This window comes from Podarcis melisellensis, assembly GCF_964234715.1.
Source record: "Podarcis melisellensis genome assembly, chromosome: 11".
Classification (NCBI taxonomy): domain Eukaryota; kingdom Metazoa; phylum Chordata; class Lepidosauria; order Squamata; family Lacertidae; genus Podarcis; species Podarcis melisellensis.
The window spans coordinates 53941823-53954957 of NC_138543.1; the positions used below are offsets into that span (position 1 = coordinate 53941823).

A 13135-nucleotide genomic window follows, 5' to 3' on the forward strand; every position below is an offset into this window, starting at 1 on the left:
GTTTGGATTTCTGGAACATTCTTCTGGTGCTCTCAGCATAAGAAAGGAAAGCTTCATGTATGGTGAAGTGGAAAGTATTCTTTGCAGCACAGGTATCCACCAGGATCGGATTCCTTCATGACTTCACACATTTTAAAATTATGCTCACAGCAGTCGAAGGTCAATAAGTATAACTAAGATGCAAGCGTTGTTAGAATGCAAAGTCCATTATAAAAGGCAGTTATAGAAGCTGCTAGTAGAAAGAAAGTAGAAGAGAAGGAACTGTGTTAGCCCAGTTTGAGTAAATTGGTATGCAATTTTGTTTAGAGAGTTTTCATCTACATATTTATCAGGTATTACTGAGGAAGAGGCACCGTTGATTCTGCAAAGGAATTGTTTCTTCTTTTATATTACAAATTATTTATGGCTGTTTAAAAAAATGTAGGCAAGATTAATTCATCGATACAGTGTTACTGGATATATAAAAAGCTCTTTGGAAACATTGGTGCCCTTTTTGTTAAAAGGTTAGAAATATAGAAACAAGTGGCAAGTACAGTGGTACCTTGCAAGACGAAAAACGCACAAGACGAAAGAGTTTTCCGTTTTTTGAGTCGTTCCGCAAGACGAATTTCCCTATGGGCTTGCTTCGCAAGAGAAAACGTCTTGCGAGTTTGTTTCCTTTTTCTTAAAGCCGCTAAGCCGTTAATAGCCGCTAAGCCGCTAATAGCAATGCTTCGCAAGACGAAAAAACCGCAAGACGAAGAGACTCATGGAACGGATTAATTTCGTCTTGCGAGGCACTACTGTATTCTTCGTGGTTGAAGGGTAAATGTGCAGGCAATGACTGATTTATGCGCTTCATTGATGTGCGATTGCGCATGTGCACACAGCACTGAACCTGAAAATGTTACCAAAAGAATGACACGCTTTACTCGGGCCCTACCAACACGTGTGGGGGTCTGGAACATAACCCACGCAAAACGAGGATCGCCTGTATATCAGAACGTGTATTCCTCTTCTAGTGACCCACTCAGGATTTAAATAGCACTTTAGAGGGTTCGGTAGGCACAGATGCTCATAAGACTGTTAAATCCGGATGCACAATATTTTTCATTTTGATGTGATTTATTACAACTGTTATTTACTGGACAAATTAAATAATAATTTTAACCTTTAAAATTTTATAAATAAGTGGAATGGATGATACTGGAGTATGGTAAAATCATGATGAGTGGCATAGAAGTTAACTTTAAAACATCCTAGTTTATGGAATTCCACACCATGGGATGTTATGACATCTTGCCATAAGTAGCTTTTCAATAGTAATTATGTTGGGCACAGGTTTGTTAGTCACTACAGGTGGTAAGCCAGAAGTATGGCTTCCTTGAAGAGACACTAGCCCAGGCATAGGCAACCTCTGCCCTCCAGATGTTTTGGGACTACAACTCCCGTCATCCTTAGCTAACAGGATCAGTGGTCAGGGATGATGGGAATTGTAGTCCCAAAACATCTGGAGGGCCGAGGTTGCCTATGCCTGGGCTAGACCTATGACTTTCCCTAATCAGTTCTTTTGTTCTAAATGTAGACAAGTACAATAATAACCACCCACTACGTTTTCAAAAGACTAATATAATCCTGTAGGGTGGCATGTTCTTACAGCTTTCATTTTTATGTGGTCTTAAGACTCCCAATTTAACATATGGGAGTGATCTTGCTTTTTTAAAATTAGAGTTGGCAAAGTCTCCAAAGTCCATGGTGTAGAACAAACTGGATTCAGTCCTTGGACCATATGTTTGACAGCTCTATGCTTGAGATCTCAGTCTAATTCCTTTGCAAGCAAGTAACCCAAACATCACAAAGTCAATAAAGCTGCTGGCTCATTTGCTTACTTCTATAGAGTTTCTCTGTGACACCTTCTTCCATGTTTTGCCCTCCTGTTGACTCTAGTGGATCATTTGGTAGCTGCAGTTGGAAATTTAATTAATCTTACTCTTGGTTTTCCATTTCTGAATTTAAAAGACAGATTTATGGGACATAATTAGCAATCAGTCATATGGTTCACATCAAGCCATTTGCAGAACTTCAGTCTAACATGGAAAACAAACCAAGGGTTTCAAACGTGGTCACAAACAAGTCATATGCTGTTGCTCAGTGAAGATAAAATGCAAAGTTGCTTATTTATCTCTTGAAGGTTCAAGCTATTTATTGGAAAATTGTTCCCAGAGTTCTTGGAAATTGTCACCCCACATTCACTTTCAACTTAGATGGAAACCCCTATCCAGAGCCTATGAAGAATAGAAAATAAAGGTTTTAAAATAACTGCATTTTAATTTAAAGGGGAAAGATCGGATAATACAGGATGCTTCATCAACAGCTCAGATTCTGCCAAACTGAACTATTTGCTTGAACTGACCATCATAGAGCCTAATTAAAATAATCTTGACTACATAGCTGAGCCAGCTAATCTTGTTTTTTTTAAAAAATACTTTATTTAGAGTTCGACAATAACAAAATACTGCAATAACTACTACATCAGTTCATTACAACTGACCATCTTTAACAATAATTGAGCCAGCTAATCTTGATTTTTAATGAATTATAGATACACAAAACAAACTATACAGAGAAAACAATAAATTCATAATATATAAGTCAAACATAGTAACTATATATATATAGAGAGAGAGGGAGATTGTTAATCTGGATCTTAACAATATTTCACACCAATAAGGCAGATACTTGTTATCAGCATTATATTTTCATATAAATAATTGGTATCCAGAGTTGTTCAAATGAACAAAAGTTGTTAACCACTGAGGCTGTATCCCACTATATGGTCTCCACTTAGTAGGTATAATTATATTTGTTGCTGTTAGGAGGTTTCTTACTAATTCCAGATGTTCACATCTTATAACTCTTTTAAAATGCCCAAGTAAAGTATATAAAGGGTTGGTAGTATAGAGTATCAAATCATATTGTCTGAGCTACAGACTTCTTCTAGGTATAGTGTTTGTATAACTCCATGTGTGAAGGAGAAGGAAAAGCGATTCAAGTTTCCCACATTTCCCACAGGTACTACTGACTTCACAGTTTATCTTCTTTTGAGGAGTAACGTCAGCTGTACAAAACCATGTAGAAATTTCATTTTACGTTAACACCCTGCTGCAAAAAAATATTCTTTCATTGTTCATCTGAAATTCCTGTATATTTGGCAATCCTGTTTTAACTTAATTTGATTTCCTTTTAATTTATGTCTGGATATTTTTTTTCTGTTACAGTCTGGTCTAAATTTGCTTTTAGAAATGCATTAAATATTTCCAAACTCTCATCTCCATTTCTTAACAGTTTTTCTTTGGCATTTCCCACTGACCGCTCCAAATAATCAGTGCAAGAAACTGAGATATGAAAGCTAGGAGCTAAATTGCACCTTAAACCTAGGTGATGAGTGGAACAACGGAACTTCTAGGCATGCCTTTTTAATAAGAATACAAAGCTGAAAATGAAGGAACTGCAGCTAAAATATTATGTTCATTTTTCACATGATCCAGTCCTTCCCCTGCCCACCCCCCTAAAATTCTTAAGAGGGTCTGTTCTCCAGTCTTCAGAGAGTAGCTGGAAGTGGTGAGGCAGAAAAAGGTCCTTCTATCCTTCCACTCTACAGCTTTAATCTGAAATCTTAGGCACAGTACTGCATACACCTCACAGAGTGTTTGTTGTGGGGGAGGAAGGGAAAGAAGAATGTTAGCCGCTTTGAGACTCCTTCAGGTAGTGATAAAGCGGGATATCAAATCCAAACAACTACTCTTCTTCTTCTTCTTCTTCTTCTTCTTCTTCTTCTTCTTCTTCTTCTTCTTCTTCTTCTTCTTCAATGGATTAAATGTTTCAGCCCTAAAAGCAACTAAAATGGTGTTAAATCCTGATAGCCATGATCTGTTTTATTTAGTAAGGTGATATTAGGTACTTTATCACTTTAGGTGCATAGTGTTATGTTGGTACATACAAATACCTTGTGTTTTTTATGATATACCATATCCAGGGAAAGCACCTTTAGTAACCACACAGGTTACTAGTTTGAGAAATGCGGAAGTGGATTACTGGGTCAGTAAGGCATGCAAATTGAATGAATGAATGAAAGTGAAGGCTGAGTGCAGAGCTACTCTTGACTCTTTATCCAGCTAGTAATTTACAGCATAGTTTCTGGATAGTCACAAAAGGTGGGTCTCTCTAATTACTTCGTGGTGTTCTGTTGCCCTTCATTGTTCTATGCATAATTTGTTGTACTCCTCCTTGATGCTTTATATGAGAGACATTTGGAGTAGAGATTTGACAATTCTTATCCCTGAGTAGGCTAAGTTTGTAGTAGTCCATTTGAAGTAGGTGTTCATTAAGCAGAGCAACAACCAGTAATGGTTTAGTGTGCTGAACCACTAGAGAGCACCAGTGTCATGTAGTGGGTAGAGTGTTGGAGTAGGATTGGGGAGATAGAGGCTCAAACCGCCACTTGACCATGAAGTTCACTGTGTGAGCTTGGGCCAGTCCTTATCTCTTGACATAACTTCACAGCGTCCTTGTGATGATAACACAGAGGGAGAAAATCATATTTTGCTCCTTCAATCTCTTTGGAGGAAAGGTGAGATACAAATGCAGTTGGCTTTAATGCCCCTTTGGTAATGGATCTGCTTTTAGGGACCGATTAACATTCTATTAACATTTAAATGTGTTTGTGGGAGGGGAGGATATTGGTTGGTTTTTGTTTTATTATGCATTTTGCGTTCTCATTTTTTATTTTTATGTTGGGAACTGCCCTGTGATCTTTGGATGAAGGGTAGTATTCAAATTTAATAAACAATAATCTTAATAGTTACCGTATTTTTTGCTCCATAAGACGCACCTGACCATAAGACGCACCTGGTTTTTAGAGGGGGAATGCAAGACAAAAAATACTCTTTAAAAAATATTCTTTAAAGGGAGCGGTGAGCAGAGCCTGTATGCATCGCAGGCTTCCCAGCGCTCCCTTTCACGAGCCACGTGGAGCGTCACTGATGGGTTGCCCTTATCCCTCCTCGGGGAAAAGCCCCCAAGAGCCGCACACACGCTCTGCATGGCTCTTGGGGGCTTTTGTGGGAGGTGGGTGAAGGGACAGAGCGCGGCTAAGCCAGAAGCTAGAACAGCGAGAGGGAGTGCATCGATCCGTCTCGCTGTTCTGGCTTCTGGGATAGCTGTGCAGCCTCTTCAGGGCAGGGGGATGGAGGCTCCCCCAGCCCTGAAGAGGCTGCGCACGGCTAAGCCAGAAGCTAGAACAGCGAGAGGGAGCGCTGCACAGTCATCCCTCTGGGATAGCTGCGCAGCCTGCATTTGCACACCACATTTCCCCATACTTTTTAGGAGGGGGAAAGTGTGTCTTATACAGCGAAAAATACAGTAATCCCCCTCGCTCATCTGGAACCATTTCTGTATGAGCCGACATTCTGAAACTTCATATGATGAAGTAGCCTTTTGGCCATTGATGGACAGAAGGTGCCTTGTAACCTAATCTTGGACTAGTGGCCAATTTTGGCTTAGTGATGGCATCCTTACAAAGAATGCCTGGATAGCTCAGTTGGTTAGAGTGTGGTGCTGATAACACCAGGGTTGCAGGTTCAATCCCCATATGACAACTACATATTCCTGCATTGCAGAGGGTTGGACTAGGTGATCCTCAGGATCCCTTCCAAGTCTACAATTCTATGAATGCTTGACTAAGTGGGCTTAGGTCTGATCGTTCAAAAGTAATTATGGCTGAACAAGAGTGTTTACTGAAGGTCACTTAACAAAGATGAGTTATGTCTTAATTAATAAATCCTGAGTATGCACGCTCAGGGTTGTAAATGTAAAACACATTGGTAGACTATGAGAATTCTAATAAAGGAGACCACACAAGACTTCAGTCTCGTTCTCATTGTTGTGGCTCATTCTACAGTAAATGTTAGTCTTGAAATACCACAGGACCTGTTCGGGCTAAGATAGGGAGGGATGCATACACTTCTGTTCCTATCTTTTGTTTTAGGTCTGCAGTTTCCTGTGGAACACAGGTCTGGAAACCTGTTATTGCTGCTTCAGTGTACAGCAAGGAAAAAAGATGCTTGCCTCTGAAATCCCACAGCTGCTTCACATTTGCCACATCAAGTGGAGAAAAATTGTTTGAGAAGGGTTAAGCACACATCCTGCTTGTTCTCCCCCATGCAAATCTCCCTTGGTTTTCTGGGAAGTGAGGACTGAGGCTCCTAGAACAGTGAATTCTTAGTTGGACCTAAAGTAATGCTTACTACTTCCTGTTCTTCACCAGCAGGAAAGGAGGCTAGTTCTAACCAGGCAGTAGCAACTGCCCAAACTTTATCTGGCGGTTTCCGAGAGTTGCGTTGCATATATGACAGGAGGCAAATGTGAAAAACTGTAGCGCGCAATCTGATGCTCATCGCTGCAGCTTGTCAAATTCTGCTTAAAAACATCTTTCGTCTGCACATCTTTCGTTGTGCACCTTATTATCACCTCTGTACACTCCTAAGAAACTTGCTAAGGCAATCACTGTTGAAGGATTTGCTTCGTGGCAGCTCTGTCAATGCTTCAAGAGCAGTGAATTTTAAAAGTAGTTTCCATTTACTGCAGGCTCTTGAAAACAGCTCCTTATAATTAGCATTCTCAAATTCAGATGGCACGCGTGGAAGGTCGTAATAGACCTTTCATGTTTAAAGGAGTTCCCTCATTTTTGCTCTTCTTCCTCCGATGCTTAAACATTTACCACAGTTACTGCTCTGGGAGTGAACCTATTCAGTCTAGTGACCCCAGATATATATATATGTAATAGACCTTCCAGCTTTGCCTTCCAAGCGTTATGGGTAGAACTGAAACATGTGTCATTCTCCATCCTCAGGGCTTTTTTGTGCTCATACTAGAATCTGAAGCATAGAATCACAAATGAATTTGTGTTTCGTTTCCTGAGACATTTCCCCCAAAGTTTTATGGTAGAAGGAAACACTGCCTTTGACCGCTCAGCTTTCGTCTTCCTCCCAACGCAGTGGAGTCAGGAGATTCTGGAAACCATTTGAAGCAGAGATAACTGGCTATTAAAGGCTTACTCACACAGTGCACATATAGGACCCTCCCATATTAGATTACATATTTGGACCTGCCATCGTAAGGATGTACATATAAACAAGCTTTTCAAAATCATCCCACTCTCAGGGAATATGTATTGTCTTTTCTAAAATAGTATTTCTGATTCAGGGTACCAGCATAAATGGCCTTATCAGAGCTTTTAGTGAATACTTACAAAACACAAATGTTTGGGCTAAGTTGTTGTTTTGGCAATGAATTTGTATTACTTGAACTTTAAATTTTCAGTTAGCCAGGTAGCGTCAGAATAGCAAAAACATATAGTGATTTCTGGCATGCAGAACCTTTGCTAAGTTTTCTTTTAACTGGGTGAGGGGCTTTCTAAAAACTTAGCGAGTCAACAGGAAGTTCTGGTCAACCTTAGCAGGTACTAATTTCCAAAACCATTTCTCTAAAACTGTGTGTGCCAAACGAAAAGCTGTTTTGGAAGCTTCTTCCAAAGGGAGAAAATGGTCTTTTGGGCTTGAGACACTTAAGAGACTGTTTTTCAGAAGTGTCCTTGTGGTCTGCGTATGAAACTTTCCCAGAAAGTTAACTTAATGAAATACAGAAAATGAATGAAATGCAGGAATAAAGCGCAACAGCCTCATTTTATTTCCAGGGGGCTTCAATGAGGTTGGAGTCAAATGCTTAAATATTTAATTTTCTTACATCTATATTATTCCTTTCTTTTGTCACGGAACCACTGCGTATCCAGGCACTAACTAAATCCAGAATTGCTTAGCTTCAACAAATTGGTTTTTTCATGGGCCTTCAGCCCACACCCTGGGACTGCAAGGGTATAGATTAGGCATGTGAGCAACAGACAAAACCACACACACACACACGGGACTGTTTTGTGGGACCTCCTTGGAATCTGGTGAATTGAACATCTATAGGTCCTAGTGATAGCAGCTAAAATATGATTTTCTAAATTTTAAAAGGTCATTTGTGGCTGCTGTCAATACTAGGGTGAGCCAGTGACATCTAGAATTCAACCATAATTTAGGAATTGAGGGGCGGCAGCTGCTGCTTGGGTTACTTGGCTGTATGAATTTTCCCTTCTTGCCTCCTTTAACAGGTTCTTCATTGGAGTTTAACACCCCTTTTTATTCAGTTTGTGAATGGTATATGCATAGCACCAAGAAGCTGTTGGTGGGAACTTCCATGGGGGAATATGCAGTCCTCCGTGGCCAAGTCCTGATTCCTCAACTATGGTTAATTGTTCTGAGCCACTTAGGATATCTTTCATTTGCGATAAACGAGTGTTGATCAGGGTTGTTTATATCTGTTGAACACATGCGGAAAATCTCAGATGAAACATCCACAACACTTTTGTGATTACAATTTATGAGCAGGAGCAGTTTCCAGTTGATAGATAGTTGCTGCAAAACCTTCATAGGTTGAGTATTGAGTTATTTTTTCACATGCAGTGGTGGCTGGAAGAAAAGCCATGCATGGGAATTGGCTCTGTTTCCAGCTAATTGAAGTCTCTCTAAGAGAAAAAATATATATATTTCCAGCAGCCTGAGCCATTGGGTTGTGATGGGAAGTAAGACCAGAAATGGACTTGATATTTTCAAGAAATGTGTGTATTTTGAAGACGACAAATAACCACTTGCTGGTCAGAATCGCATCAGGAATTCCAGTCAGGAAAAAATTGTGGAAGTTTTTCATTGTTCTGCATTTCAGCTACAGAAGACTGTCACTAGCAAATTGGGCTAGTGCTATATAGCACACATACATTTGGGCTTAGAACCTCAATACCCAAAGGACCACCTTTTTTTCATAGATCTCTACCTGACCTCCAACATCTACAGAGGCACTTCTCCAAGTTCTTCCTTATTCTGAAGTGCAGAAAGCTACAGAGAAGGCTTTCTCAGCAGTGCCCTCTCACCTCTCAGTTTTGGAACACACTCCTTATTAAGCTTGCCTGGCTTAATGTCTTTTTGGTGCTAGACAAGTCCTTTTATTCACTAAAGGTTTTTAGTGTTTTAATTGGTTATTTATTTATTTAGCAAAATTAATAGGCAGCTTGATGGTTAAAACAAACCCTCTAGTTTACAAAAAAAAGTCACTTAATATAGTGCTAGTATCTTTTATTGATATTGAGTATCTGCTGTCAAGATTGCTGTGTTACATGACAGTGAAGAGGTGTGTTAAGTCTCCTGCCTTGTGGTTCTGATGGATTTCAGTGCTGTGCCATAATTATGTTTTATGACTGTGTAGCCATTTAAACTGTGTCACCCAGTGAACCCCCAGGTAAGGGGTGACTCAAATATATTCAAAGAGGTTATTTGTTTATTCATTGTACTTGAAAAGTGAATTGAGGAAATCAAAAAAGCGATGTGTTGACCAGTCACTGTTGCGTAACCGCTAGAGTGAAGGAAATTCTAAGCAAACGAAGTTTATACCACTAAGCATGTAAATTGGCTTGCTTCTTTTGACTTGTGACATGTGGCCATCCAGAAATAGGGTATTATTGCCAGAGAGTAAGGTGCATAACTGAGAACTCTTCAGGTAGGTGGAAAGCAAAGTGCAGCGGCTGGTTCTTGAAGAATACCAAACGGTATAGAATAAATAGACAGTGATATTCCATGTAGGCATTCTGTCACTGGTATAAATCAGGTTTGTTGTAATATTGTACCCATATTGATGACATTGGTTGCTGGGACATCCATTAAGTCTTTTGTATTTTGAGAAATGACTGCCATCTTTGTTTGGCAACTTAAAAGGTTTTTTGAGTTAATAAATGACATTTCTTGTACCTTAAGTTGAGCTGTTTGAACTTCTCCTGTTGGATTTCAGCCTGCATAAATGTGTACTTTGCAACAGCATAACATTGGACGTATCCTTTTTCTTATATGGCACTGAAGAAAATGGGAGAGGATTGTCATAAGGCCTTTCCACTACACAGAAAAAAAGCCTGCACATTCAAGCTAGTAATAGATCTACATCGCTCTTGTGGTTCCTGATTGCTGTGTTAACAACTTGTGGAAATCTACCATCATATTGACATGGCTTAGTCTGTGACTTTTCATATGCTTGCAAATATACTCCCTAAAGCTAGAAGATACTATTATGTACTGCCACGTTGAGGAGGTTTTGCCTGTTTTAAGGTATATTCAAAGTATGCTGTTTGCTTAAACCCAGCGAACTTGTTCACCTTTTTGGAAACATCATTTTACCTTGAATCACATGTTCCATTTTATTGGCCTTCTTCATATAGAATATACAGCGTTTGAGGCTTAAGCAAAGCTGCATCTTCTATGTGAGAGGAAGCTTTCTGTACATTCCCCCCATGTCTTTACATCATGGTAGTTTGAATAACCATGCTTCCATATTCACATCAACTTTTTTGTTTTTGTTTTTTTTCAATTTTATACACAGCACTTGCTCTGAAATTTGGGGACTGAGTACACCAAACACGATAGATCAGTGGGATACCACAGGCCTATACAGCTACTCTGAACAAACCAGGTGAATATTCTGCCCTGTGTCTCATTGTAGAGATCTTGTGGGAGGGTTGGCTTTCAAGGGTCTTGTCTAGTGGAAATGCTTCCTAGTCAGCAAAGCATTTTTTTTTAAAAAAAACCTGATTTTGCTTTAAGTGTTCTCAGCTGATGTTTTAACCAATGAAATTCTAATTTTGGAAAAGGAACAAAAAAACCCTCTCTCCACATCAGTGCCGTTCTGAAAAGGGGAAAACTTGGGGTGGGGTGAGGGATGCAACCATATGGTCTGTACTTGTTTAATAAGAATTGGGGGCAAGTGTGTGTGTGTTTAAAACAGATTGCACACTGGGGGGGGGGGTTGGCGGGGGGGTTAGCTGATCAGGTATGTGCATTCAGAGACTTACGGAAGGTGTGGGACACAACTTGGGAAGTGAGCAGCTTGTTTAGGTTTTTGATGGTTTTTTTTCCATGTCACCCTTACTCGCATTGTGTACTGAGGTTTGTCTTTCCCATCCCATGAGTCATAAACCATCTGCATTTGTGTAGGCCTAGGCAGTCTATCTTAAAACTAGCAAACCTTTTCAACTGGTAGCAGCAAGGGGTGCAAGGAACCGGCCGTGAAACCACAAGCAAGCCCAGTGTATGCCGAACGCAAAGCTTCAGGTTGGGAAGTGATGTGGATTGCTTGGAGATCTGACTGCTGTAACCTTACGCGCAATCTTGTATGACAGAGATGTGCTTAAAGCAAGGAGCAGCGTCAACTAAAGTGTAGCATAGTATCCATGGCAAGCAGGCTTAGGTGTAATGTACTGTTTAGTCGTTGTCACCAGCGCACCCTGTCACCCAGGGACTCCTTGATTTCAAGTGCCAATAATAGTAGTGTATGCTTTAACATAACACTACCTCTTACCTGAGAACATCATAAATGTCTTTTGCTGGCTCTCTGGATTAAAGGGGTGGTGGCAATGAGAGGTGCTGTATATGCTAATGATACGGAATATCTTGGCTTATATTTGCTACCTGAGAACTTGCCTAAATGTTCTGGAATACTTTTCCTCCCTTTAGGTCTCTGGATGGCCGCCTGCAAGTATCCCACCGTAAAGGATTGCCACATGTTATTTACTGCCGTTTGTGGCGCTGGCCTGACCTTCACAGTCACCATGAACTTAAGGCAATTGAAAACTGTGAATATGCTTTTAATCTTAAAAAGGACGAAGTATGCGTAAACCCTTACCATTACCAGAGAGTGGAGACTCCAGGTAGGAAGATGGCAAGCTGCTCTTGGCGTATCGGCCCTGGCTTCTTTTGCTAAGAATCTTACTAACAATGTGTGCAAAGCTGAAGTGAAAGGAGTCCATGTTATTGTTTTGGAATTCCAAGAGCTTGAGTGAGAGCTAATCCAAAATTTAATCGGACAATGGTGCTTAAATGTTGAAAGGCATTGTTGTTGTATTGAATGCATGTGTTTGGCGCCTCCCAGGATAGTTTGGAATTGCAAAATGTTAACAAAAATGCTTGCAGCTAGGGCAGCAGAGCGTCTCTTTCAAAACTATTTGTTCTCAGTTGCAGAGACTCGGAGCAAAACACAGTACTTTTAAACATAAGTGCACATACAGCTTAAAGGCTCCCCCCTACTTTTTTAGTCATAGCCACTAAGCTGACCTGTATGCTCAGCCTTTTTTCATATCTGGAGAGTGGACTCCATAAGTGAGCAGCTACTCCCTGGAGTGTGTCTCCCTTGTGGCTTCCACCAGTAAAAGTTCAAGCATCAGTAGCAAAAAGAGGTGCATGCATTTAATTTTTTTATTGGCATTTGTACAGGGAGCTTAGAATGTTGCGTCTCCACTCCTCCTTTATCTTCACAACCCAGCCATATGCTGGGAAATAATGTCTGGCTCAAGGCAGCCCAGTGACCTTTGTTGCTGAGTTGGGATTTGCTCCCTGGTTGTCCTAGTTGAATTTATGTTCTGTAACAGAATGTTGGACAAAGCTGAGAAAACCAGGGGTCAGATGTTGACTGTAAAACGCATTGGTTGGCCTCGGGCCACCCTCTGTCTTCCAGCCTTAAACCTACCGTATTTTTCGCCCTATAGGACGCACTTTTCCCCCTCCAAAAATGAAGGGGAAATGTGTGTGCGTCCTATGGGGCGAATGCAGGCTTTCGCTGAAGCCTGGAGAGTGAGAGGGGTTGGTGCGCACCGACCCCTCTCGCTCTCCAGGCTTCAGGAAGCTATCCGCAAGCCTTGGGAGCTCCGCGGGAGTTCCCGTCGGGCTCCCAAGGCTTGCGGATAGCAGCCTGCATCCCGAAGCCTGGGGCGCGCTGCGGGCTTCGTGCAGATATCAGGCAGCCCCACAAGCTTGGGGGACAGCGGGGAGGCGGAGCGCCGCCATCCCGCTGTTCCCCGACCTGGTTGGGAGGCTGGCGCTGGGGAGAAGCGCGCTTCTCCCCACCGCCAGCCCCACAAGCTCGGGGGACAGATATCTGCAAGCCTGGGGAGACCGGCGCGACTTCCCGCCGGGCTCCCTAGGCTTGCGGATAGCAGCCTGCTCTGGGGGCTGGGGTTGGGGGA

At 41.3% G+C, this 13135-nt stretch overlaps 1 protein-coding gene across 5 annotated transcripts in view; it reads left to right on the forward strand.

Moving 5' to 3' along the window:
* SMAD2 (SMAD family member 2) overlaps positions 1-13135 on the forward strand; it is a 39274-nt gene that overhangs the window by 13535 nt on the left and 12604 nt on the right. For 4 of the 5 annotated variants that reach the window (XM_081929861.1, XM_081929862.1, XM_081929864.1 and 1 more), the window contains 2 exons: positions 10501-10590; positions 11631-11824. In XM_081929861.1, the coding sequence (XP_081785987.1) occupies positions 10501-10590; positions 11631-11824 (284 nt within the window). The remainder of the gene's footprint in view (positions 1-10500; positions 10591-11630; positions 11825-13135) is intronic. The other variant, XM_081929865.1, reaches the window with a different exon arrangement.